The following is a 26,694-nucleotide window of genomic DNA, read 5'->3' as shown; positions in this document are numbered from 1 at the left end:
CAGCTTTTCTGTCCCCTCCCTGCTATTTAATACGTTTCCCCGATTCTTTTGAATTTTCTTGCCTCTTTAATTTTCTCTTGGTTACAGAGCCATGGTTATACACAGAATTTAAGACAAACTTCAACTGCGATTTTTATCTCCTGAAGTCTATCATTCAGCGTATAGATTATGTGTCAGAGCTTATTTCTGTGTTACACGTCTCAGATAATTATAGAAAAAGGTTACTTTAAATTGATACTGAGACATACGGTATATACACTAGGTGGTGTGCTTTGATTTCTAGAAATTCCTGTCAAATAGTGTAGCTGCTTAAATTTTCAGTCTCTGCTTTTTCCAAACAAAAGGGTGTTGAGCTGCATCCAATATGCAGCCTGGCACTTATCTGTGTCTGTAGTGACACTTTGGCACTGTACCTTTTTACACATACACTTCCTTTAAACTGACTGTAGGAATTATACAGAATGCTTGGGATCTGGGGTTTAATGGTCGAGGGATCTTACCGTATGGATCTCCATACCTAAAGTCTACTAAAAAAAATAATTTAAAACTGAATAAACCAAACAGGATTGTTTGTCTGCAAGTATGGATTCATGCAGCTTAGTTACCATCAAGTACAAGGTACTGTTTTATTATTACAGGAAAAAAACAGAAAATTATTTTTAAAACATTCAAATCATTAGCTTAAAATGGACTCTAGGAGAGATGGCCTTCTTGTAATTTGAAGCTTTATGGATGCCTGTGTATGCATCACTTTAAAGTAAATATTTAGTATGTTGTAGATTGTGTTAAATCCATTTCATTTTCATTTGGTCTTCAGATATAATTTGGGACTATTAACTTTATGGGTCTATTCGTACCTCTCCAGCTTGTCTTGTAAAACTGCTTTCTGGTCACTGTGGCAATTGTTTGAATGACAGATGACAAGAAACATAAAAGGGTGGAGGGTCTAAAGAGTAATAAAAACACATAGTAGTAACCAAAAATGTCTCTTTTTTTGTTTCCTAAATTATCATTAAAAATATAAAAATAAAGCTCAATTGCTTTAGAATAATGATCAGTGTTTATATCATTTCACAGAGCTGTTGCATACTTTACTGGGTCTTGAAATAGCAGTCAGCACATCGATTATCTCTCCTTTTAAGAATTGGTGCACGTTCCTCAGTGGCAACTTTCCACTGATATCACAACAGCATTTGTTTGCAGAACAGCACCAGACTGTAAATCTTTTTATTTAAAAAGCCTTTATTTCAGCTTAGGGCATCACAGCAACGTTTCAGGCCATGCGGCCTTTTATCAAGCTTGATAAAAAGGCTGCATGGCCTGAAACGTTGCTGTGATGCCCTAAGCAGAAATAAAGGCTTTTTAAATAAAAAGAACTACAGTCTGGTGCTGTTCTGCAAACAAATGCATACTTTACTGGGTACAGCAGATCTAGCTTAGTTTTCCAGCATCCCCTGCAAAGCTTAAACCTTTCCTTGCCAATAGTATTGTGTACTTTGGGAAGTGTGGAAATGTTATTGCATAGGATTACTGTACTTATGAACAGAAACCAAGTTTGGAAACAGACCAGTCATGGCCTACAGTCAGGGTAGTAACTACAGTGGCTACAGTAGACAGACATCAGCGTGGGTGATGCATGCGCAATGGACACGCATAGGTAGGACACGTTTTGGTAGAGTGCTCGCTGATGACGTCACGAACCGAGAAGTTTAGAAGGCACTGCTGTTTCCTTACACGCTGCCCTTACCAGCAGACTTAGCATTCTGCTCACTAGGGCTGTAGCTGCCTGTAAAGAAAAATTTCAAGGCACTAATAGTAGCCTTTATTATGCTTTTACTCCTCTCTTCTCTTTCTATATGTTGTTTTCTCTGTATGTTTTCTCCACAGATGTCCAGCCAAATGGAGCAATCTAAATAGAAAAAGACCTCTAAGACTAGGCATCTTGCCTGCAGAGAATGTCAAACGCCCCTTCTGGATGGCTATGCTAGAGGACATTGTGAAGACTGCATGGATACTGGGATACTGTTCCCACTCCACAGTCTGAACCCTCTGTGGACTGGTTTAAAAATTTTATAGAGTTTTAAGCAGTCCATTCTGAAGGGAGTACCTTAACCAGTGACAGAGTATACAACCAAGTCATTGGAGGATGGTGAGTTTTTCGTTACTGAGATGAGGTTGCTACTTCTGTATGATTAAGAAATTATATATATATATATATATATATATATATATATATATATATACCTTTTTCAAGATAATAACATTTGTAAGCTTATTAAACCTGTAGAGGAGCTACTGAGGTTCAAGAGGGGAAAATACAGATACTGAGAAATCTCAAGATATAGTTAAAAGGGCTAACAATTTTACTGTACATCCAGTCATAAAGGATTTACTATAGTTTGAGTAGAAAACTCCAGATAAAGCAGCGGTTATAATTAAGAGATTAAAGTCATTATTTTCCATTGATGAGGAAGCTAAGGCTTGGGAATCCTCTCCATTGGTGAACGCAGCAGTGGCTCGTTATTCTAAGCATACTACCATTCCAGTGTAAGTTTGGTCGGGTCTTAAAGACCCAATGGACCGCAGGGCAGAGTGTTCTTTGAAATGTAGTTACACTTCAGCTTCTGCCGTTTCTAGAGCCTTGGATAACTGGCTCACGCAGCTGGAGGAGGATGTTGAAGCTAAAGTCCCTAGGGACCAGCTACTGAAATCCCTTAAGAGAATAAAGTTGGCATCCAAATTTTTATGTGATGCCTCCATTGAATCCTTGTTTTCTTCTAAGAATATGGCCCTTTCTAGCACAGCCAGGAGAGCTATCTGGCTTAAGCCGTGGTCAGAAGATACCACATCCAAGATTAATCTGTATTACATGCACCTTTTTGGCTCCGTGGTCAGAAGATACCACATCCAAGATTAATCTGTATTACATGCACCTTTTTGGCTCCGTGGTCAGAAGATACCACATCCAAGATTAATCTGTATTACATGCACCTTTTTGGCTCCGTGGTCAGAAGATACCACATCCAAGATTAATCTGTATTACATGCACCTTTTTGGCTCCAAATTAGACACTCTCATGAAGATGTCTTATTAGTGGGTAAAACCCTGCCTCAAGACAGGCAGAGGATGAAGTGGAGAAGTAATTTTTTTCACCGGCAAAAGAGGTCTCTAATCACATTCAGGGTACCAAGTTATGGTGAAAAGGGGAAGGATAAGCCCTATTCTTCCAGATCCCAGGATGGACCATCTAGGGCTCAAAGGGGCAAGTCCCCATCAGTCCGTAAGTGGGATTTCTGACAAATTTTTTAGTTGTGAAGAAATTTTTCAGACTGCATTTTTTTAAATGCACCAGAACAAGAACAAATCTGAACTCTCTTAAAAGAGCATAAAGGTTTCAGTTTTTTACTGACTCACCTTTGTACTAAGAAGTGATTGTGATCAGCTGGCAATGTACTATACAAAGCAAACTATCAGCAGGAGGTACTATACATGCCTTCTTTCACCTTATAACCTACTGGAATATTTAACTCTTCCACTGCCATGTGACAGTTCCTTACAGCTATTTTCTTTCAATAACAATGAATGACAGGGTTGGTGGTTGCATTTTACCAGCATGGCAGAAATCAGGCAAAAAAAACCTTTGTACTGTTAGCGAGAGGCAAGTGATATGCAACTACTGTATGTTAATTAATATCATTAAAAGCAATAGTTCACTACTATTGGCACATAAGCTACTTGTAAAATGACCTTTATTTTTTGTTACTGCTGTTATTTTTGTGCTTCCTTTCTGGATGCTATAAAATGTCAGTGACAAAGACCAAGTTTAGCCATGACCAAGGTAAGACCATAACCACATCATACTAAAATAAATCTTTAGAGTGAACTTCCCTTTAAAGGAGAAGGAAAGGCTGAAATTGAGTAAGCTTTATCAGAAAAGTCTATATAAACACACCAGTAAACCCTCAAAGTAATGCTGCGCTGAGTCCTCTGTCAAAAGAATCACAGCATTTCTTTTCATCTATTATGTACACATGGGCTTCTGTATCAGACTTCCTGTTTTCGGCTTAAACCTCCAGGGCAGGGCTTGAGCATGCTCAGTTTGCTCCTCTCTCCCACTCCCCCCTCCCTTACTGTAATCTGAGCCCAGAGCTATAAGTGAGCAGGGAAAGACTCAGGCAGGAGGTGATGTCACACCAAGCTAGTATGGTAGCTTCTATCCTAAACAAACAGAGAGCTTCTAGAGCGGTTTACTAAGGTATGGTAAATAATTCTACAGAATAAATATAGTGTTATAGCTTGCACTATTGTGGTTAATCTATTGGCAATAAACTTCTTTGGTAGCTTTCCTTCTCTTTTAAACTATACCTGAGCCATTAGAACATTTTGGTTGCAATGCTTATAGTAAACAGTTATTGTTAAAACAAATACTGACACCTTGGGTAGCATTTTAACTACTACATTAGTGTGATACCCAAGAGCCAACATCCTAGCAATGTTTGATCAAAAGCAGTGAGCTGAGCAGTTTGAAAAGATAATTTCTTGGTTCAGAAATTTGTGTTGCCAGGGTCCAGGCCCACCAGAGCTGCCGCATCAAGAACCTGCATGCACCCTCCCCCTCAACACCCCCTATTCCAGCTTTTCTTCTATTGATCTGTGAGAGGTCAGGAAGCACATAGTTTCATACCTGCAGGGGAGCGGGATCAGTTTTTTCCCCAGTGTCCCCTCGGCCCAGTCTGACCCTGGCTGTGGCAAATGTTTTACAGTCATGGTGGAACAAAGGATGCTTGTATAGGATGTTTTATACAATTGTCAACCTCTCTCAGGAAGGTGGTGAGGCCCATACTAAAAATTTCAGTGTATAGTCCTTTGCACTCCCTCTTTAATATTATATCAAAGTAACCCTTACCATGTGTGACCTCCTTACCCACTTGCCAGTGGATGTTCAGAAGGTTTTGGGGAATGGGAGCTATACATCATGCGTCACCTGGAAATGCAAATAACCTTTTTTTTTTTTTACAACAGAACTTCCTCTATTATATACAATATAATAAATTCACATTCTGGTTTGGACAAGAAGTCAGTGAAATCATTGGCCCATGCTCTGTGACTGAACAGCATATATTGAAACCACTAATGTTAATAGAGAATCTTTAAAAATTAACTTTTTTAAATCAAAATGTATCCTGCCAGTGAGTTATTAAATGGTTGCTATGTAATGGTATTGCGCTCCATTTATTTTATCATACGGTTAAACCGAAAAAACTTTCTTTGGGGCATTTAAAGGTGTTTATCAAAGCTACTTATATCTGTACAGTGACATTTGCTGTAATGATAGGATGTGTATAAACAATAAGTCACTGATGTTTAAGGATATCAGATAGCCAAGCCAGACTGCTTCTGTACTCAAAGCTAGGACGCAGCAGGGTAATTTAGTCGCTGTTTATTTGTCAAATAACATAATTTGCTATTTTGTCATTTTGAACATTTTTAGTTCTACAATCTTTAGTAATAATTTATAGTTTATAAAACACCTCTAGACTTTCAACCAACTATTGTTCTATGAATGGATAAAACATTTTCACTAAATTATGATCAAACAACTACAATGTCATGTGGGCTTTAGATTATATATACACACACACACACATTACCTACTGGTGGGCAAGGCGAACAAGTTAAAGTCTGTTGCCGATATTGCCATCATTCTACAATCCATGTAACACTTGTGCTATAGCCATCAGATTCAGGGCATCTAGTTCACGGGCGCCATCTTCTCTTCTTCCAGTGCTTCAGCAATTTCCGTGACTTTCGGCGCATGCGCAGTTGTCACAGAGGATTGTTCCAACTGCACATGTGCCGACAATGCTGTACACTGCCTGAAGATTACCGAAGAGAAGAACAAGTGCCTGTGAACTCAGGTGCCCTAAATCTGCACGAGGGGTAAGTAAAGATTTAATAGCATTTACCATAGGTACCACCTATGCTGGGGGGGGGTCTATTTAGGGTAGGGGGTTAGGGGTTTGGTTCTCTTTTAAAGGGGTTTTTCACCTTTGAGTTAACTTATCCTAAGTATGATTAAGAGAGTGATATTGATACAATTGGTTTTCATTTTTTTATTATTTGTGGTTTGAGTTTAGTTTTTTTTATTCAGCAACTTTGCATTTTCAGCAATCTGGTTGCTAGGATTCAAGTTAGCATAGCAACCATGCACCAATTTGAATACGAGACTGGAATATGAATAGAAGTGGGCCTGAATAAAAAGAGGAGTAATAAAAAGTAGCAACAATAAGTTTGTTGCCTTACAGAGCATTTGTTTTTTTGAAGGGTTCAGTGACCCCCATTTGAAAGCTGGAAAGAGTCAGAGGAAGGTGAATAATTGAAAAAACCAATGTAGACCAATTGAAAAGTTGCTTAGAATTGGACATTGTATAACATACTGAAAGCTGACAAAGCTGAACCACCCCATAATTTAGTTTGCTTACCTCCTTACCAATTTTGACCAACATATGGTTCTTTCCTTGAATGTACATATTTGCCAGTGTATCCATATCTTTACCCAACGCAAAACATTTTGATTGAAAATTATTTATATTCAGGTTCTTTAGTACAGTTATGATCTGATCTTCCCATTTGCCTTAATGGTGGATTCATTCCAAACCAAGGGTAAAGGGTATTAGCAGGAGGTTGGTCCTCCCTTTGTTTCACAGAGAAACTCTACAAATATAGCCTAATGACAGGACAAAGTCAAAAGTGGATCATGATTGTGAAAAGATGTCCTGTCTGAGGGTAATGCACTAGAGGCGATCTGAAACAATGTGGAGACTTCAAACTGAACTCTGTTGGCGAACCAACATCTTCTGTGAATTGCACAGACTGCAAAGTACTGCCTAAAGCTGCAAGTTTACTAATTGCAGTGGCGGTTTCTAGACAGATACAAATATATGATAAAAATATTGCACAACCAATACTCACATTAAAGCAAAAATGAAGTCACATACACAGGACGTTATACTTTTTCTACCAAGTATAACTAATGGTCATAGAAACAGATATAAACCGATTTGTAAGCCCCTTAAAATGTGGCTCAGTGCACATGAAAGGGCACTGCAGATAAGACTAAGTTCACAAAGGAATGCAGCAAGTCATACATTCATATATGGTAGCTACTAAAAACCAAAAGATTATGCAGTCCTCAACAAAAGCAATTCTAACATTTACAGTTCAGAATTTTACAATTCACAGAGGGCATGCAAAAAATTTGATGGTCTCCAGCCAAAATTGGCTTTATAACAATAGGTGCAGTTTATGAAAATTTATAAACCCCATTATACTCCTTACAATAAATCCTTGCACACTGAACTTCATTTATAACGTACATGTAAATTATTAAGCAGCTATTGTTATCTATTGGCCTTCAGAACGATAAAACTTCTGTTCCCAGAACCTGAGAAGTATACCTTCATAAATGGATATGGTCAAGGATTAAAGGGTTTAACCATACATCAGCATAATGAAAAACAAGGACACATCAATATAAAATGTAAAGGTCTGTTTACAGTTTTTACTGTACTGAGAAACGTGCTTGTGCATGTAAACGAGCATGGCACACAGTGGCTGTGTAATGATTTACTATATAAAGCAAATGAAGCATGCAGAAATTACTGGCTCAATAGAAGTGGGAAGTCCGTTCATTTAGTTACCCAGTTTTTAATATTGGTTTCTACCTACTGTACCTAACTGGATTTAATTCAGTGAAAAATGCAGTAGAAATTTCTAAACTATAAATTAAATATGTAAAACGAAAATATATGCTTGCGTTGTACAGCACCAACAGGCTTGCAGATATAGAAAAATCATTTTGAAAGCAAGCTTTGAATAAAATATTTATTTAATAAAACACTTAACATACAAGACAAGTTATAATTGGCTTTTTTGTAATCAAATTCTTTTGGTACAGGAGAAAATTAACGAAATAGTTAATATAAATTAAATTTAAACAGCATTAATATTTGCATTAATGGCTTGATACTGGTTTTTAATCAATAACTTCCTGTACTTTGCTTTGTTAGATATAAGCATTTACACAAAGGAATCTCAAATCAAGCTGCCTTGGTGACTATGTACTGTAAAAAGGCATTAACGTAGATCAAGTCATTACTGTACCTGATCAGCCCTAGCCAAGTACACACCATACATTTTGAAATTAAAAGTGCAGCAATAAAATCTACATAAAATATTTTAAACAATATTGTAATAAAATTAAGGCTCTTTTTTTCTGCTCTTCACACACACTTCAGGGCATTGTGTGCCTTTAAACTTCTAGAAAAGAAAAATTATATAATAAAATAAAAATGCTTTACACATGAGGGATTGGGGCATGTGAAGTGCATTTCATGTTATGGATACACAAATGCTTGTACCATTTGGCCTTCCAGAAGCGGAAAAGATAGTGGGGGTTATTAATCAAAGTTCAAGTGTTGATTTTTTTTTTTTATTTATTTATTTTACCTCAAATTAACTCAACTGGTATCTATCAAGAAAAAACTTTAATATGAAAAACCCTATTCTGGGAGTTTGAGTCATGCAGCCCAAAAACTAAAATTTTCTGCAAAAATACAAAAACAAAACACCCAAAAATCGCTTGAATCATTCAAGTTTTCGGGCAAAACACTCAGGAAAAAAACTCAAAACATTAAGCAGCCTGTTAAAGTGGACCCGTCACCCAAAAAAATTATTCAAAATACTATTTTATCACATTAGTCAAGCAAAATGAACTTTAATTACACTATATAAATTATTTGAATCTTGTTTCCTTCAGTCTGAGAATTCATGATTATAGCAAGCAGGCAGCAGCCATTTTGTGCACACTGTTATTAAGACAAGCCTTGCATCATCTCAGAATCTTGTTTGTGCACCAGAATGGTGGACCTGAAGTCCATCCCCTGGTTACACAATTAAATCGAAGAGAACAGGGGAATGTGGAGAGAGCAGTGACATCTAGAAGTGCTGAATGGAAAGTGAAATCAATTGTCTGCCCCGCCTCTATGCCTAGGCATAAATATGCCCCCAAGTGTAACCAGTTATATTTCATGAATAAAATTGTGGGTTCAACAACATACCTTGGCTCTCCATGTTTTTCAGAAGAGAAAGCCGGCTTCTTTCCCTCTTTACTCTACACAAGCTGTGGAGAGTCAAAGAAACCATTAACGGTAGCATAGTTATAACTCCACTCAGTCCATCATGAACCATAGCTTTAAGAACTGTACAATTTGGTATACAAGATTACTAAAGAATATTCATAGACCATTTGATAATTTAAGATTACTGGTACTATTTTTTTACTCCTCCTAGAATTATACTTTTTACAATGGCGGCATCCATATAAAATGAATAAACCATATGGATGCAGACATGCAGAGCTAAAAGGTTCTATACATGCATACTAGAGTATTTTTATGCTGTAAGTCAGCCATGCATGATTAAATTTGCTTGCCTTAATAGGTCAAACACACATATATGCAAGATTTGGTCAAATGCGTGGTGGGCCAAATTGGGGTAATACAATATTTTGTTCCCAGACAAATTATAGATTTCCATGATGGCCATGTGTAGTGCCATCAGGAGACATCTGCATCAGCCTCTTACCAGGCATGATGTTCCATCTTCCCAAATTAACGCATTACCAAGCTCCTAACAAAAAGAATTTCAAATCCATATACTTGCCATCTTGAGAAAAAAAGACTAAATTCATAGCACTTAAGACTTTTTTTCTGTCCTTTTGATAGGTGAATCGACTGTAAGACAACCTATACTTAGTGCTCTTTTAGGAAGAAAAGATGCATTGGCCTGGGAAAAAAAGAGCCAACATCTTTCCTACATTTCCCAGGCATTCTTAGTGCAGAACTGGCTTGCATAATACAGTAAATTGAAAATTTTACTTTACTGTCTGACAAAGGATGCCTGGCAAATATAATTATAATGGTGGGATGGTGCTGCTGTTACACCTAAAATAAGCACCAGGGGAAAAAAATTATTTGCTTTGAAGAGGATAACACATTGGCACCACCTAGTGAAAAAGGCCTTCCTTATACTTTCTGCTGTAATAATCTGAATTAAAGTTCTTTATGCATGCTGCATGGTCACGAGCAAATAAAGACTTCACCTTTGTCATGTTATATACACAACCAGGTCTATGGAAACAAAACATAAAATACTCACTAGACACCAAGGTATGTGCTCCCTATTAACGACAGTGCAACCAATAAAGTGACTGCTATAGCTGCTACAGTGAATGAGCGAGGGTCCAATGCCATAACCTGCAACAGGTCTACATATTGGCAACGGCTTCCAATATATCCTTTGAAGCATCTGAAAGAAAAGTATGGTCACACATTTTATGCTGGTTTCATAAACACATTGCTTGCTAAACCAGTTTGGCTCAACTCTTAATTGCAGCCAAAGGTGGGTCTATGAATTATCGACCAGGGGATTGGTAATACTTACGCCACCAAAAAAAAAGTTTGCATTTTCTAATTTGGGTGACAATTATTTTTCACCTTAGGTGTCAGGGCAATGGCACATGTTGTCCTTTGTCATCCAGTCTCTCACATGTGACAGAGTATCATTTTAATGCAGAAGAATGGAGATTGCCAAACTCAAGGTGCATGCAACAATCTGATTTAAGGTGGCCATACACGGGCCGATAAAAGCTGCCGACAGACCGTGTCGGCAGCTTATTGGCCCGTGTATGGGGGCCCCCGACGGGCTTCCCCGATCGAGATCTGGCCGAAAGTCGGCCAGATCTCGATCGGATGGGATTAAAAATCCCGTCGGATCGCGGCCGCATCTGTTCGTTGATGCGGTCCCGCGATCCGACCGCCCGTTTGGTGAACGCTAGGATCCGATCGTTGGGCCCTAGGGCCCACGATCGGATCAGCCCGATATTGCCCACCTCAAGGTGGGCATATCGGAGGGAGATCCGCTCGTTTGGCGACATCGCCAAACGAGCGGATCTATCCGTGTATGGCCACCTTTAATCATGGGAAAAGGCATAGCAGATCTTAACCGGATATGGCTGCCTAACAGCAACAATCAGATCATATGATGTGTAGATCTATCAGGAGAGGACCTTTTCCACAACCTGTCAGCAAGCCTGACCAATGTTTAACCAACCTGATCAGATATTTATCAAGGAGGCTGTTTTGTCTCATACCAGGACTGTAAGCACCTGTCAGCAGTGTCAGAAGCTGGCATGCAATACTGGCCAATTCATGGACCGCTCAAAATTTTTTAACACTATCAATAATAGGATTGTGTCAGTATATCTTAAAATGAAGACAAGCCAGGTGCGGGGAGCATCACATTTCTCTCACACGCTCACCTCCATGCTGCACGTAACATCCGTCCCCCTCGGGGTCAAGTCCATGAAGTTTATCCAAAACGGAGCACTCGGAGTGATGTGTTAAAATCATTAAACTTTAATAATCCAAGTTAAAAAACAGCGTGTCAACATACAAAGTATCAGATCATACGCCTTACGCGTTTCATGGCTTCTCGCCACTTCATCAGAAGCGTTCTGATGAAGTGGCGAGAAGCCATGAAACGCGTAAAGAGTGCTCTGTTTTGGATAAACTTCATATCTTAAAATGAAGCCATTCTCAAACAGTTCAGCTGCTTAAAATCCGATAGGAATGAATATAAGTGGGTGAATTTTAATGTGGTGAGCTTTAATATCACATTTTGATAAAATCTGCTTCACTGGAAATATCTACTGCATTGTAAGGCTAATGGCGCATGGGATGCTACATTTTTTGAAATGCATTTCAAAAGAGGCCAAAGATTTTTCAAAACAAACCAACAAAGGATTGTACAGAGGGCATTATCAGTGCAAAAATAAATGGTATAAATTGATACAGTTGCGTTCTCAGCAAATCAATTCCAGCAGAAAAAAAAAAGGAGTGATCCAAGTTATTACTCAGAAGATACTGGTGTGTATGTATGTATTTATGACTATACAGCAATATGTGGTATATTTGGTCACCATTTTTTCAGTTTCATACATAGGCCCTAAAGTCATTTATTAGCTTTCTCCTTGATTACTTACATGCAAGAAGCCTCCCACTCAGATATGAGGAACCGGCATGTGCCATAATAACAGAAATTGGTGTATTTATCCGGACATTCAGCGAACATGCTCTGGGAAGAGGACTTTGGCATAAATGTTGCTGCAGTAAGGTAAAATAGTTATAAATTGTAAACATTGAATGCATTGTGGAAAATAATTTGTTTTATGTAAACATGTCAAAACCATGCCTCCTCTGTACACACATTTCCCACCCCCATCAAGTGGAAGTAGTGACATGTACAGAATCTTGGTGCTCAGGAGACTGCAGAAGACGGAATATTTTACTCTAAAGCTGGCCATGTAAAGATTTTTTAAAAGATCCAATCGTTCTTGTGAGATCACGATTACCTCGAAATGATAGTTTAAATGTACGATGTGTCCATCAATTAAAAAGACAATTTCAGGCTATATTGCCAGCAAAACTGAAGAGTAGCTGCCTGCCTGGCCCTGCAAACATAGATAGATTGCACTGGGACCGATAAGAGATTTTTAAACCTGGACAATCAATTTTCTGACAGATGGCTGAAAAAAATCATAAGATGTACGATCGTTCGAATCCCACTAACCGCATGATAATTGGCGGATTGGTCGGACTGCGCTGAAATAGTTCGTTCACCAAAGAAGAATTGTCGCGTCTATGGGGACCTTAAGGCTCAGACTGTACCTTAGTCTTTAAGATAAGGTTATTTACAAGGGCTTATTGCACTGAATTATCAGGCCAGGCCCGGACTGGCAATCTGTGGGTTCTGGCAAATGCCAGAGGGGCTGCTATAAGGTGCCATAGAAAGTCAGTGTTTAGTGGGCTGGTGGGGGCTGTTTGGGCCTCTGCGTGGGCTGATTGGGCCTCTGTGAACTTGAAATGCCAGGGCCTATTTTCATTCTCAGTCCGGACCTGTATCAGGCAATACATATATAGGTTAACTAGCTTCTGATAATGTGTCCACAGCATGTTTAAATGTCCTAGGAACCTTAGAATGTAAGTTCCACTAGGGTAAGCATTCATATAACTTTACAAAAGATAAAATGTTTTCCCTGGCTCTGGCCACGGCAGCACATACATAATTTTCCACCAAGGTATGTTATGGAGTAACTTAACTGTACCCATAGCATCAAGGTGCATTATTGTATCACTGCTCCTTTATAAAAGACAACAAACCCAACAGCTTTGCAGAAACACATTTTGTATGAGTGAGTTGATTCAGACAGAAAAAAAGTGATGCACCAGTGTAGCTTTCTAGGTCACTCAGCAAATGTGAACTAAATCTGTATTTAGACAACCTGAGGAATTCTTTTCATGCAAGGATAGAGAACAGGGTGAGTTCAACTCTATAAACCCCAAAGTAGTGAAATTCAGCAAACAAGTATTTTTACAGACTGTTACTTACAGTTCTGCATTCCAACAGTAACGTTTTCACCCAAACAGACTGGAATACCTTATTGGGGGGAAAACAGCTACTTAATACATAAATTATAAAACACCAGGTCTTTAAAGGTGGGCTGGAGACCTTATGCAATTACCCACAATTCACAAATCACTAGAAAATTCTGGAAAAAATTGTTCAAGATTGAGAACTTTATGGCCTTGAATGGCCATCCCTTCAACCCAGGGGTAGTATATAGGAATGCAAAGGGGTTCTCAGTAAAGCATTCCCCAACCTGTACATAAGCGCTCCAGGCTGATGGCACACTGGGTTCTTTTCAGCCCTAAGTGGAGGGGCAGGGCTATCCATGGAGGAATCATGACACGGACTATTTGTAACATGGTGTGTTCTCTGCTAGTGTAGATACACCAACAGAGAAAACTATCTGCTTGCCTTCTGCTCAGTGTTTGCAAATGAACTGGCAAGCATTTCATCATTATGTCAGTGCACAATACATACTGTTTTAATTTCATACTGAAATCCTCCCCAACTGATAACAGGCAAGCCGTTGCTGAACCAATAAGTGCATTTGCAGTCACAGGGCAGATGCCAGTAGAGAAAATTGTACTCTGTGCCAGTAGCCTGAGCAGTAGAAAACCCTGAACTAGAAACTTTGGAAAATAATGCAAGAGGAAAACATGCTTTCAGCTCTTAAACCAGTGGCACAAAGAGCTGATCATCCAGTTTCCTCCACCAGTGGAGGAAACCAGATCTGTTGATATGTACTCATTCCTGTAGCTCCATTGACAGGTAGTTGTCGGTCTATATGTAGCTACACCGATCTGATATTCGTACGAAAACGTTACATTTTCGCTCCAGTATATGCTCTGTGTGCCCCTGGCCTTTGTCGTCATTTGACAAATCTATTGGGAAATGTAAAAAATAAAAATCAAGATTATTATAATTAGGGGGTAAGGATTCTAATTATTTATTTCTTACGATACAACAGGTGTTCACAGTATTCCATGGATGGTTTGTACAAAGTTTTGGGTCTGGTCTGCTAAAAGAGCTGATTTTATTTTAGCCTCTCACTGGAGATTAAATATGTAAGAGCAGTGCTTTAGGGCTGAACTCCGCGGAATGATTACGAATGATTCGTCACGTGGCACCAAAACGCAAGAGACAAGTCGGAGGCGCCGAATATAATGGGAGTGATGGAAACATTGCAGGTACAAACTACAACAGGACTGTCTGATGAAGACTCAGCATGCAGCGTTCACATCCGACAGTGATGTCGGCTACATGTAGTTTGTACCTACGTTGTTTCTATCACTCCCATTATAGTCACCTGCGTTTCGTCGCCGCGCAACAAATCGTTCCATGGAGTTCAGCCCTTAAAAAGAGAGATATCCCATTGCCACATTCCAGACTAGTTGGCATATCATGACCTCCTCACCTTGGCTATAAGTAGAATGTTAAGTAGCCCCCATATTTTTAATAAGCACAACTTTTTGTTAGTTAGTAAATAGGTCTGCACACTTCTATAAACTAGGGATGCACCAAATCCACTATTTTGGATTCGGCCGAACCCCCAAATCCTTGGCCAAAGATTCGTCCGAATACCGAACCCAAATCCTAATTTGCATATGCAAATTAGGGGTTGGAAGGGGAAAACTATTTTTTACTTCCTTGTTTTGTGACAAAAAGTCACGCGATTTCCCTCACCGCCCCTAATTTGCATATGCAAATTAGGATTTGGTTCGCCGGGCAGAAGGATTCGGCCGAATCCTGTTTGAATCCTGAACTGAATCCTGGATTCGGTGCTTCCCTACTATAAACACACAATATAACAAACAGCATTAAAACAAAATTAAAAGAAAACTACTAAGAGTCCGTTCTACTTCAAAAGGGATATGCAGCAAACATGGCATATATAGAAAGGGTTTTTGCAATTCTTATTGATCATGCAATGCATGCCTGATCACTTTCCTATAGGCATTTAGACTAAAACACCCCCTCCTAAATCCTTACCTGCCAATAGAAATGCAAGTGCTCCATACATGTCTAACATCACACAAGTGGAACCTGTAATAGTGGAATGGGGCATGATTAATTAATATGTTTTAAACATGTGTAGCAGTATGGTTTTGTGCAAGTACTGAACTTAGAACCTTTTATTGGCAACATGCTTCTTTATTCACAGACTTGAAGGGGGGAAAGTGTCTGCTACTGCATCAAAACTGCCCCTGCTATCCAACGTGCTCTAACCTATGGATACATTTGGACACAGTGTGACCAGACAGCTCCTATTGACTCATGATGGTGCTAAGATGTCAAAAAATGACGATGGAGTTAAAGAATTTAGAAAAGTTTGTCTAAAACCACCAAAACACAAGAAAAGACGTTTTACTGTCAACATGGATTTATTATGTAACTATTAGAGCAATAAGTGACATGACATTGCCACAATACAGTGAAAAATAATTTTACTCTTCAAACAGCCCACTGTGGGGAATGGCAGTTTGTTTTTTATAATCTAGATTAATATAGAATAATATATACTATATCTACCATTTTAATTAATTTATCAATTCAAGTGACCTTTAGTGTCACTAGTTCTTTTAAGGAATGGCTCACCTTTACATTTGCAATTAGTCTTTTTATTTAGATTTTTTTTAATTATTTGCCTTCCCATTTGGAAGTTGGAAAGACCCCGGCAGCCAAAAAACTATTGCTCTGCGAGGCAGCAATTTGTTATTTTTTATTCCTTTTCTTTTTATTCAGTCTCTCTCCTATTCATATTCTAGTCTCTTGGCTGGTTGCTAAGGTAAACAAGACTCTAGCAACCAGATACTGGCTGAAACAAAAGCTAAATAATCACAAAAAATTAAGCCAATTTTAAATTGTGTCAGAATATCTATCTGTGCCACACTAAAAGTTGTAACACCCACTTTAAAAACACTGGTTTATAGAATCCTAAATCTGTTACAGAATTAAAAGCACAACCACCAGTGATGGTAGCATGTATTCACATCTGAGCAGCATCAAGCATAATCAGGTTACCATTTGCATAACGAAGATGAGAGCGTTAACCACAGGTTGCTCTTTAAAAATGTCAATCAATGGTTTTTTCCAAACTAGTTTAACAACTATTAATATGGAGTGCTAAACAAGTTCACGCTGGAACAGAAACTAATGGCATGCTCAGGTTACAGTTTGATAGCCTTTTTAAGCTGATGCAAAACAAAAGTAAAAAAAAAAAAAAAAAGTTATTTTAAACCTGCACAGGAAAAAAATATGTACTTTGAGCATGCCTATACGCGAAAGTGAAGCAACGTTAAAGATAAAGCCGAGAATATTTTGTTGATCTACTAACCTAGTCAGGCAAGCTAAGCACAGTAGTATGCACTAGGTAATTGGATGAATGGGACCCATAATTTAGCAGAATTTGGCTGCCTTTGACCAATAATAGCAAGTTTGTGGATTATGTCAAATGTATTACTTTCTTCCAAGCCACTAAGCAAAGAAAGCAACCACTAATTATACCATATGGGTAGTATATTAGAATAGGTACCAAACATACCAATAGAGATTACCGTTTTAGCAGTTAATAAGCTTCCCCTAATTAACTGCTAAAACAGTAATATGTTCTCTGCTAAACCGGTAATATACTCTTATCTTGCAGCAGACTTGTAAAGCCTCTTGAAGAGGCAAAATAATGGTACAGGATCAGGTATACAAGATAATGGTATAGGATCCGTTATCCAGAAACCAATTATCCAGAAAGCTCAGAACTATGGAAAGGCTGTCTCCCATAGACTCCATTTTATCAAAATAATCCAAATTATTAAATAGGATTTGCTTTTTCTCTGTAATAACAAAACCGTACCTTGTACTTAATCCAAACCAAGATATATTGAATCCTTATTGGAAGCAAAACAAGCCTATTGGTTTTACTTAATGTTTACATGATTTTCTAGTAGACTAAAAGGTATTAAGGTTCCGTTATCTGGAAAACCCCAGGTCCCAAGCATTCTGGATAACAGTCACATACCTGTACTCTCCAGAATATGCAAGAAACAGAGCCACAAACTAAAATCTGACATGACTCTTTAGAAAAGTGGTATTCCAAAAATAAACATAGTACATTACAGGTAAAAATTGCCATGCAGAAATTGTATCCATGCATATATGCAATTCTGTGGAATATAGATGAAATAATTACTTCCCAACTAGGGCACGTGCATTTTATACATAACCAGCTTAAGGGCTCTTACAGAGAGCATTTTTAGCTGCGCTCCCCTGCGTTCCGGTTTCACGCATTCAGCCGCAGCGCAGGAGTAGACGCACTGAGTTCTTTTTAATGGGGCTATACTCACACAACTGAACGCAGGAAAAATGCAACATGCTGCATCCCAACCTGCGTTCGGCGCTTACATGCGTCTGTGCGAGTACAGCCCATGAAACTAGAACACAGGTGAGCGCAGCTAAAAACGCTTGTCTGTAAGAGCCCTTAGAAGGGTTACCAATAAACAATTCTTTTAAAAACACAGATTTGCTTCATAGCTGCATACACAGTGGGGTTTTCACCATGCATTAGAACTGATAAGTAGAAACACTTGGAAGATACTTCCATGTATAAACACACTAGTAGTTCATATTAATCTACCCATTAGATTTCTTTTATAAGAGTTACCTATATACCTATAAGTTTTCTTTATTTCATTGTATTACTGGCCTGGCATTATACAAACCCTTGTAAGCTTAAGTCAAATGAGATCTTTTTTAAGGGGTCATCATTAAAATGGAACAAAGATTAACAGTGCAAGTTTGTTAAAACTAGGTATTCAGCTTTAAATTGTTGTTCTGGGTGACACTTTTATGAATTTGCAGTACTATTTAAGAATCATAATCATTTGTCAAATATATACAACAATTTGTAGTTTAAATATTTTTTTTAAATAAATGCATTTTCCTTTTGTTAATGCCACCAAAAATTGTAAATATATTGCAGATACCTACAATAGCAACTCTTATAAAAATGATGTATTAATTTACTTACCAAAGACCCAAATGAGACCACACACTATACACACCTATTCACTGAAGTATAGGAAGAGCTAGTTATGGAAAAAACATCCCACGTGAACTTTTTTAAGTAAGAAATGACCTAAACTTCTTTAGAGACATTTATAGACAACAGTGATTAACCCAATTAATGCTAGGGCCTTTTTAATCATGAGCAGCAAAGCACAGCACTATAGCAAGTTAATGGTTCTCATGCTACAAAAAAGGTTAACTTCAAATTAGCAGTTAATCTTTATTGGAGAAGAATGATTTGGCAACTTGCCTCACAGGAGTAATTCATTTTACCACAAATTAAGGAGGTCAGTAACTGTGGGGAAAGGAGGTGGGATTCAGAAAAGTAAATTAAATTGGAGTAGAAATATAAGGGCTCTTACTCACTGGTGTTCTGACCTGCGCTCCCCTGTGTTCCGTTTTTTGGCGTTCAGCCGCAGGGGAGCGCAGGAATAGACGCATGTCATTATTTCAAATGGGGCTGTACTCACTCAGGCGCGTGTAGGCGCCGAACGCAGGAAAAATGCAGCATGTTGCGTCTGAACCTGCGTTTGGCGCCTACACGCGCCTGAGTGAGTACAGCCCCATTTGAAATAATGACATGCGTCTATTCCTGCGCTCCCCTGCGGCTGAACGCCAAAAAACGGAACGCAGGGGAGCGCAGGTCAGAACGCTAGTGAGTAAGAGCCTTTAGGGCTCTTACACACGGTTTTTCCTGCGCCCCTTCGTTGTGCTTTCTTCCATTCAGCTGCAGGGGAGCGCAGGAATAGACACACTCAATTATTGTGAAGGGGCTGTACTCACACAGACGCATGTAAGTGTGTCTATTCCTGCACTCCCCTGCGGCTGAATGAAAGAAAGCGCAACGCAGGGGAGCACAGGAAAAACCGCCCGTGTGTAAGAGCCCTTACTGGAGTTTTAAAAGAACATGACTATGGCAGTTTTGTATACTTTTACATTTAATTGCTTTTCTGGAGTTTTAGTGAATTTGCTACGCAAAACTGAAGTACAACTTACACACATCTGATAATAATATCAGACTCAGAAAGTTGTTGTTCAACTAACAAAATTGCTTAACTCCAGCTTTTTGACAAAATACAAAAAGTTATCTTAATGTCACTTTTATAATTTCCCTGCAGCACTATAACCCCTGCCCATATAGAAGTTATAATTGTCATTAAAAACAGGTTTAACTTTTCTCAGGAGTAGTAGGCCATGGCAAGCAGTCATTTGCTGAAAAAAGAAAAAATGCCTTGGTATAGGTTCATAATCCTAACTAATATCTGCCCCAGCCAGGCTGCAGCATAAATGCGGAGAGATGTGTAAAGCCTTGTATAAGTGACAGGGTCACTGGGATTTCCATACCACCCAACTGTCCCGTTTTTCACAGGACAGTCACGATTTTGACAGCTCAGCCTGCAGTCCTGGATAGTTACTGAAATGTCCCCTCTTTGATCTCCTGCACTGAACATACAGAAAAAGATACAATGTTTTTAAAACTTACTTGGCTTTTGGCAGAGAGCCCAGAATATGTGGCAGGTGCACTTAGATACATGAGTAACAATTTAAAATAAGCAAAGAAACAATTTAAGATAAGCAGGTCTCTTGGGGAAACTGACTTGCAGCTTAAAGGGCGATTCACCTTCATTAGCAAAACTGTAATAACACATAAAAACCACAGAAATCTGTTCAAACTTTCATAACCTGCCAAATTTTGTAAAATGAACATGGTAATTAGGGGGTGTGGTCAAAAATTCTGCAAGAAAAATGCCTTTTAAGTGCTAAGGGCCGCACAGAAAACATGATTCACAGGGCACGCAAACAAATCAAGGGCACACATACATACTAGGTTACATTAGACAGTAAATTGACAGAGCTCTGTATTTTACTCCCAAACTTCATAATCTTACAGTTAGAGCTGCATTATTTCCTGTCATTTGACCTCTGAGGGAGCACACAGACAAACAAAAAATGGTGGCTGAAGGTAAACTGTGCAAAAGGGCAATATTTACTGTTGTTTATATTCCAATTTGGTAAGATCTTGTAATATGTCACTTATTATGGTTATTGATGAGTGAATTTTTTTGCCAGGCATGGATCTGCAGCGAAATTCTGCATTTTGCCATCTGCAAATTTTTGAGTGACTGTGAAAATTTGCCGCAGCAAAAAAGTTGCCATTGACTTTAAATGCATTTGGAGTGGAAAAAAAAGTTGCACATGTAAAAAATTGTTGCACAATTGTTGCCTATTGACCTCGTTCCGCTAATTTTTCAACGGTTTTGCAAATATTACGGCGAAACAGGACAGATTACCTCATCAATAATTAGGATTTAATATTATCTATTGGTTAAAGTATTCATTCTGGTGGTATAGTTTTCCATAAAAGCAAAATGTCCTACATGTAAAAAGGGGTTATGTTTTTAATTAAAAAAAAATTGCAGCATATATGTCTTTTGCTGTTTCATTTGGTGACTAGATTGCATGTATGGGATGTGTTGTATGGGAGCTGCCTGTCTAAATGTACTCTCAGTGGCCAAATTATCATGCAAAATTAGTACAACGTATCCTCATTTTTCTTTGCTTAATGTAAACATATTGGGGATTAGCAATATTGTAATGAATATCTTGAACATCAATTTTGCATGTGATTTTTGGAAGCAGAAATGTTAAAAAAACATACTTACATTTATAATTATCCCACTTCTGACAAGAATGACTCCATGTTCCACCACATCACTTTCTGGTCAAAAGTAAAGAAAAACTTTAAAATGCAAAGTATTTTTAGGTGAATGTATATTTTATAAACAAAGAATAAAAGTATAGCTAATCCCACATCAACAGAATGGATTTATATACTATTACTTATACTGTATTTTTTTTAAATGTTTTTATTTATGGAAGTTTTCAGCGAAAAAGTAGCATATACAGAACATGACATTTTGTAAGGAATTACATCAATGAAAGTAAAACCGAGTTACAACAGTAGTAATCAGTTGCACAATGGAACCCCTCTGGAACCAAATACTAAGTATTGGCAGTAGTTAACTGAAAGAAATAGGGACAGATCCCCATAGAATGCAAATAGATTATAACAGAGGGGTGGACGTGCATATTTGGGTGGCCATTGAAACGTAGCCGAAACATCAAAGATGTATTGAAGGTACAACAGTAAGTAACCTGGGAATATAGAAAGTAAGGTTCAATAGAGAAGAGGGGAAAAGAAAGGGAAAGGAGAAGAAAAAAAAAAAAGGGGGGGGGGAAAGGATGAGAAAAGTCTGAAGGGGCGAAAAACAGCTGTGAAATTGCAGCATCAGATACATTAATGGTGTAGAGGGTACTATAGATATAATAGAACCAGTTACAGAAACAGGTTTCACAATGATGCAATACTAAGAGGTATGGAGTCACCAAACCTATATGAGATCCAAGGTTGCCAAATCTTCATTACTTTAGAGAGAGTCTCAGTGGCCATGCCTGAAAGTCTCTCATTTATGAAGATCCAGTCCAGTTTGCTTTTAAACATTGCAAAATTGATGGTGGGGGATTTCAATGACTTAGCGATAGTTTGCCGTGCGGCAAGGAAAATGTGGTTCAATAGTTTGAGCTTCAGAGTGGGGACACTACGAGGGGGGACACCCAGAAGGGCTTCAGATGGGGACTTTATCAGGTTAAGCTGTAAAATAGAGAAAACCATATTGTATACCCGAGTCCAAAACCTAGTCACTCTTAGGCACGACCACCAAATGTGTGTCATGGTACCTGAGGATGAGCAACCACGGAAGCAGTGATCTAGAGGAGAATGATGTATCCTAGCCAATCTCACAGGCGTCAAGTACCATCTGAAAAGGACTTTGTACCCCGCTTCAGAAAGTGTGGTATTCCTAGAACTATGTTTTAGGTTGTCCCATGCCTTCACCCAATCGCTTTCCGCTAAGGTAATCTCCAATTCTTTGTGCCAAGCTTTGATATAATTCAGGTCTGTGAGATTAGCTGGAGAGATCATATTACGATACAGTAGAGAGACAGCCTTAGGGGTGGTAGAAGGGCTTGTGCACCATCTCTCAAAGTAGGTTTGAGTGGGTGCTTCGGGATCCCTAAGAGACCAACATTGTTGTGCCCAGTGTAGAAGTTGGGTAGCCCTAAAAGTTTCAGAGTCTGGGATATCATAGTTCTCTCTCAAATAAGACATTGAAAAGGGGCCTCTGACTGTGAGAATATTATAAACTCTAAGCAACCGATTAGCGGACCACCAGCTAAATGAGCGGGCCTGTAACCCAGGAAGGAAAGATGGGTTGCGAACTATTGGAGCGACCGTGTTATGGAGGGAGACCAGTTTGTATAATGTAGCATTCTGGTCCCATAACCCCAGGGTATGCTGTAGGCTAGGGCTTAGTACCTGCGGTCGCTTGGACGGGGGCGTCCAGATCAGTGCTTCGGCTGAGTAAGGGAGTACTAGGGCGTTCTCTAATTCAACCCAAAGGGGAGGCAAGTGTTGTTGGTGTAGTACTGGGATATGAGCGAGCTGGTAGGCTAAGTAATATTTCCTTAGATTAGGGAGGCCTAATCCACCATCCTGTGGCCTTCTTTCAAGTGTTTTCCTGTTCACTCTCGGGGGTTTAGCGTTCCATATAAACGAGGTGATGTGTTTCTCAAATAGGTTAAGGTCTTTCCTAGAGATATCTACAGGGAGTACCCGGAATAAGTATAACAGTTTCGGGAGTAGAGACATTTTCACGGCAGTTATTCGGCCTATCCATGATATGTGGTATTTGCCCCACTCTTCCAACATTTTGAGAAGTTTCTTATACATGTAAGGATAATTAGTCCTATACAGTTGATGATAAGACACAGTAAACCTAACTCCCAGAATTGAAATATATGATTTACACCAGTGAATATCAAAATTTATGGATAGAAGTTTGATCATCTCGGGGGGTAGGTTAATGCTGAGAGCTTCTGTTTTCTCAGGATTAGTCACCAGCCCAGAGATAGAGCCAAACATTTGTAGGGTCTGGAACAAGTGAGGTAGAGAGGATAAGGGACGTGTGATAAGCAGAGTAACATCGTCTGCAAACAGGCATAAGGAGTGCTCCTGGGTTCCAACTCGGATACCCTGTATGTCTACTTATACTGTATTTTACTACAGGCATGGAAGCATCTTTGTATATATTTATATATATATATATATATATATATATATATATATATATATATATATATATATATATATATATATAGAAAAGCTGCAAGGATTGACAGCACTCCTAGGCAATAATTTCACAACATGTCAAAGTAGCAAGTAAAGTGGAGAGTTTATTTGTGGTCCAACGTTTCGGCTCCACACAGGAGCCTTCGTCTTCCCTGACGAAGGCTCCTGTGTGGAGCCGAAACGTTGGACCACAAATAAACTCTCCACTTTACTTGCTACTTTGACATGCTGTGAAATTATTGCCTAGGAGTGCTGTCAATCCTTGCAGCTTTTCTACATATCTTTCGGACTAGCACCCAGGCTATGGATGAACTTTTGGTTGTGCACTCCATCCCGCCAGCTTTCTATATATATATATATATATATATATATATATATATATATATATATATATATATATATATATATATATATATATATATATATATATATATATATATATATATATATATATATATATATATATACAGTATATACATTCATTGTCTTCCGTTTGAAGAGGGTGCACTGCTACTGTATATACAAAACAAAGGAGAGAGTGAAAAGAAATAGCTCTCTTTCTACAGAAAAGATCTCTAGTAATATGTTTTAAATTATGGTTTTATATACACAGTTTTCTTAAATTGTCTATATTTTTTTCTTAAATTGTCTATGTTTTGTAGGTGGGCTAAAATGTGCTGTTCCAGACATATGTTTATTGGTTATTGATTGGATCATTCATGGGGTCCATGCAGAATAGTCTACAGTACACATACTATTAGGGTTGCCACTTTTCTGGAAAAAATACTAGCCTACCTATATTATTACCTTTCTGATCATTAATAACATTAGCATCAGGAATATTTTTTACTGGTCAGGTGGCAAACTTACACACCACATGCATGGCTCCTTGTGGCTCTTGGCCAAAGGAATTTGCTAAAATTTAAAAAAAAAAAGAGATGTGAGTGCCTCCGGCAATAACAAATGAATCAATTATTCATCAGCCTATGAGTAAGTGCCCCAACAGGCACGAAACGCGTTAGGTCTTGTCTCCTATGTCCTAATAAAAATTGTTTAATTTTTAATTGATTCATTTGTTATTGCTGGAGGCACTCACATCTCTTTTTTGAAATATTGTCTTGGACTTGCACCCAGGGACTGGGGTGAACTGTGAGTAGGGTTGCCACCTGGCCAGTATTTTACCGGCCTGGCCAGTAAAAATGTTGCCTGATTGCAATGTTAAGTATAGGGAAAAACCATAAAAACATAGGAAGGCTGTTATTTTTTTCTAGAAAAGGTGGCAACCCTAACTGTGAGTATTCCCTCTAATGAACTAATTATTTTTTAATTTTTTGACTTACTATATAATTACTATCGAGGAGTACCAATTATATTCAGTTTTGTGGCACTGGCACAAACCTCTCAACTCAATGGAATTTGCTGCCTGTTTTCATTAATCATAGGAACCTATATGATGTGAAGTTAGCAGGGCCCTCCTGCTAACCTCATTTCTACAATGATGCCTCGATTTTATATCCCTCGCCCCATTTTACATAGAAACAGTGGCCCAATACATTTTGCAGAACCAAACCCGTTCAAGGACATGGAAAGGGTTGATCACTTGGGTGCCAGTTTGCTACCTACTATTTTAGTGAACACTGTGCCACCATCTTGTTTCCTATCCTCAGGTCTTTGCTGTGGCGCTGGACTGCACATACTCAGCAGAGCAAAATATTGAATTTTCGAGTCAAAGCACTGATTTTATCTTTCTATGCATGCGCACAGATCAGCCGCAAGGGATCCCTGGGACAGGTGAGAAGATGGTGGCACAATGCTACGATAATACCCCAGACCACTGCCTTTTAAGCAGAGAGTGTGTTGGTCCAAGGTCTGAAAAAATCACTTATAATCATACAAAAAAATTAAAAAAAAAAAAACAAGGTGATTAACCCTTTCATTCTCTGCACCCCCTGGACAACTGAATGCAATAATCAATTATTTACAGGGTTTTCCATTTTCACCTTGAATTTAAATATTCAAATTAGACTATAATAAAGTTAGTACGGTAGTTATCCTCATTTTTGTGAATCATACGGTATTTCTGCTTAATCCAAAAAAAAAAAAACCCATGGATTCAGAGCATCCCATAATAAAGAAGGTGAGTTAGTCTATTAGAAATCTGCATAAGCTTTAGGTTTATAATGGATTTGAGCTTTATTCATAAACACAGGAGGGTACGTGGGGCACACACCTAAACAGCAGCGATCTGGAGCTAGGCTTCGTGGGTATTTATGAAGATGTGATACCCATACCTAACCCAAACACTTGTTAAACTAAAGCTGTCTAAACCTTTTTTTTTTCCTGTCCGCACCTCTGTTTTTACTGCACTAGGTGTCGCTGTATTTCACCAAACCTTATCGCATTCCCAGTCGTGTTGTGATTGTTTTTTGCGGCGTTGCTACGAAACGCGACGTTGGCGTAATCTCCAAGGATAACGTCATATAGACCGTACGTCCTGCTCTCTCCTCCCTCTAAAATCTTTGTATCGCTAAGAAAGCCTTATAGCAAATTCCCTATGGCTTGTTAAAAGTTATACGATCTCATCTTACTTTGTACTAACAGATACCTCCTGTCCTAATACCCTCCTCCTTGCCAATGTCAATTTTGGTATCTGCTATTACTTTTTCCTGACCGGTCCTGACTCCTCATTCATCCTCCTGACTGTGATCTTACGTCCCTCCTATACAATGTGATGCCTCGGCTTTTCTCCATCATTCTTATGGGCTACAGAATTCTGCAGTCATAAAAAGTATGAAGGAGGGCACATCCCAGGGATGGGACCGTAGGGAGGAGGAGGAATGGGGAAGCTGGGACCTGTCAGGAAAAAGTAAGGGGAGCTCGCATGACTGAAATGGCTGGCAGGAGGGACCTGTCAGCACAAA

At 38.7% G+C, this 26,694-nt stretch overlaps 1 protein-coding gene across 6 annotated transcripts; it reads right to left on the bottom strand.

Moving 5' to 3' along the window:
* Nucleotides 1-8,276: 8,276 nt before the first annotated feature.
* XB5893022.L (novel protein L homeolog) lies at nucleotides 8,277-26,215 on the bottom strand. Of its 6 annotated transcripts, XM_041568897.1 has the most exons (8): nucleotides 26,124-26,207; nucleotides 21,249-21,304; nucleotides 15,517-15,570; nucleotides 13,510-13,557; nucleotides 12,104-12,224; nucleotides 10,219-10,368; nucleotides 9,120-9,181; nucleotides 8,277-8,319 (listed from the first exon to the last, which is right to left on the bottom strand). In XM_041568897.1, exons 3-8 carry the CDS (start codon nucleotides 15,554-15,556, stop codon nucleotides 8,312-8,314), a joined length of 429 nt encoding a protein of 142 aa, XP_041424831.1. In that variant the 5' UTR covers nucleotides 15,557-15,570; nucleotides 21,249-21,304; nucleotides 26,124-26,207; the 3' UTR covers nucleotides 8,277-8,311. The 6 variants fall into 6 exon arrangements, with proteins under 6 accessions (XP_041424831.1, XP_041424832.1, XP_018080990.1 ...); XM_041568898.1 differs by lacking the exon at nucleotides 13,510-13,557 and having other exon boundaries at nucleotides 26,124-26,215; XM_018225501.2 differs by lacking the exons at nucleotides 21,249-21,304; nucleotides 26,124-26,207 and adding an exon at nucleotides 18,548-18,694.
* Between the last annotated feature and the right edge of the window lie 479 nt (nucleotides 26,216-26,694).

This window comes from Xenopus laevis, chromosome 7L (genome assembly GCF_017654675.1).
Source record: "Xenopus laevis strain J_2021 chromosome 7L, Xenopus_laevis_v10.1, whole genome shotgun sequence".
Classification (NCBI taxonomy): domain Eukaryota; kingdom Metazoa; phylum Chordata; class Amphibia; order Anura; family Pipidae; genus Xenopus; species Xenopus laevis.
This window is presented reverse-complemented; position numbering and strand designations above follow the sequence as displayed.

Coding starts and splice junctions, on each gene's coding strand:
- XB5893022.L (XM_041568897.1), bottom strand. CDS start 15,556: ATGTTAGACATGTATGGAGCACTTGCATTTCTATTGGCAG. Junction 12,225..13,509: donor TACTGTTGGAATGCAGAACT/GTAAGTAACAGT, acceptor ACCTTACTGCAG/CAACATTTATGCCAAAGTCC. Junction 10,369..12,103: donor GAGTGGGAGGCTTCTTGCAT/GTAAGTAATCAA, acceptor CTTTTCTTTCAG/ATGCTTCAAAGGATATATTG.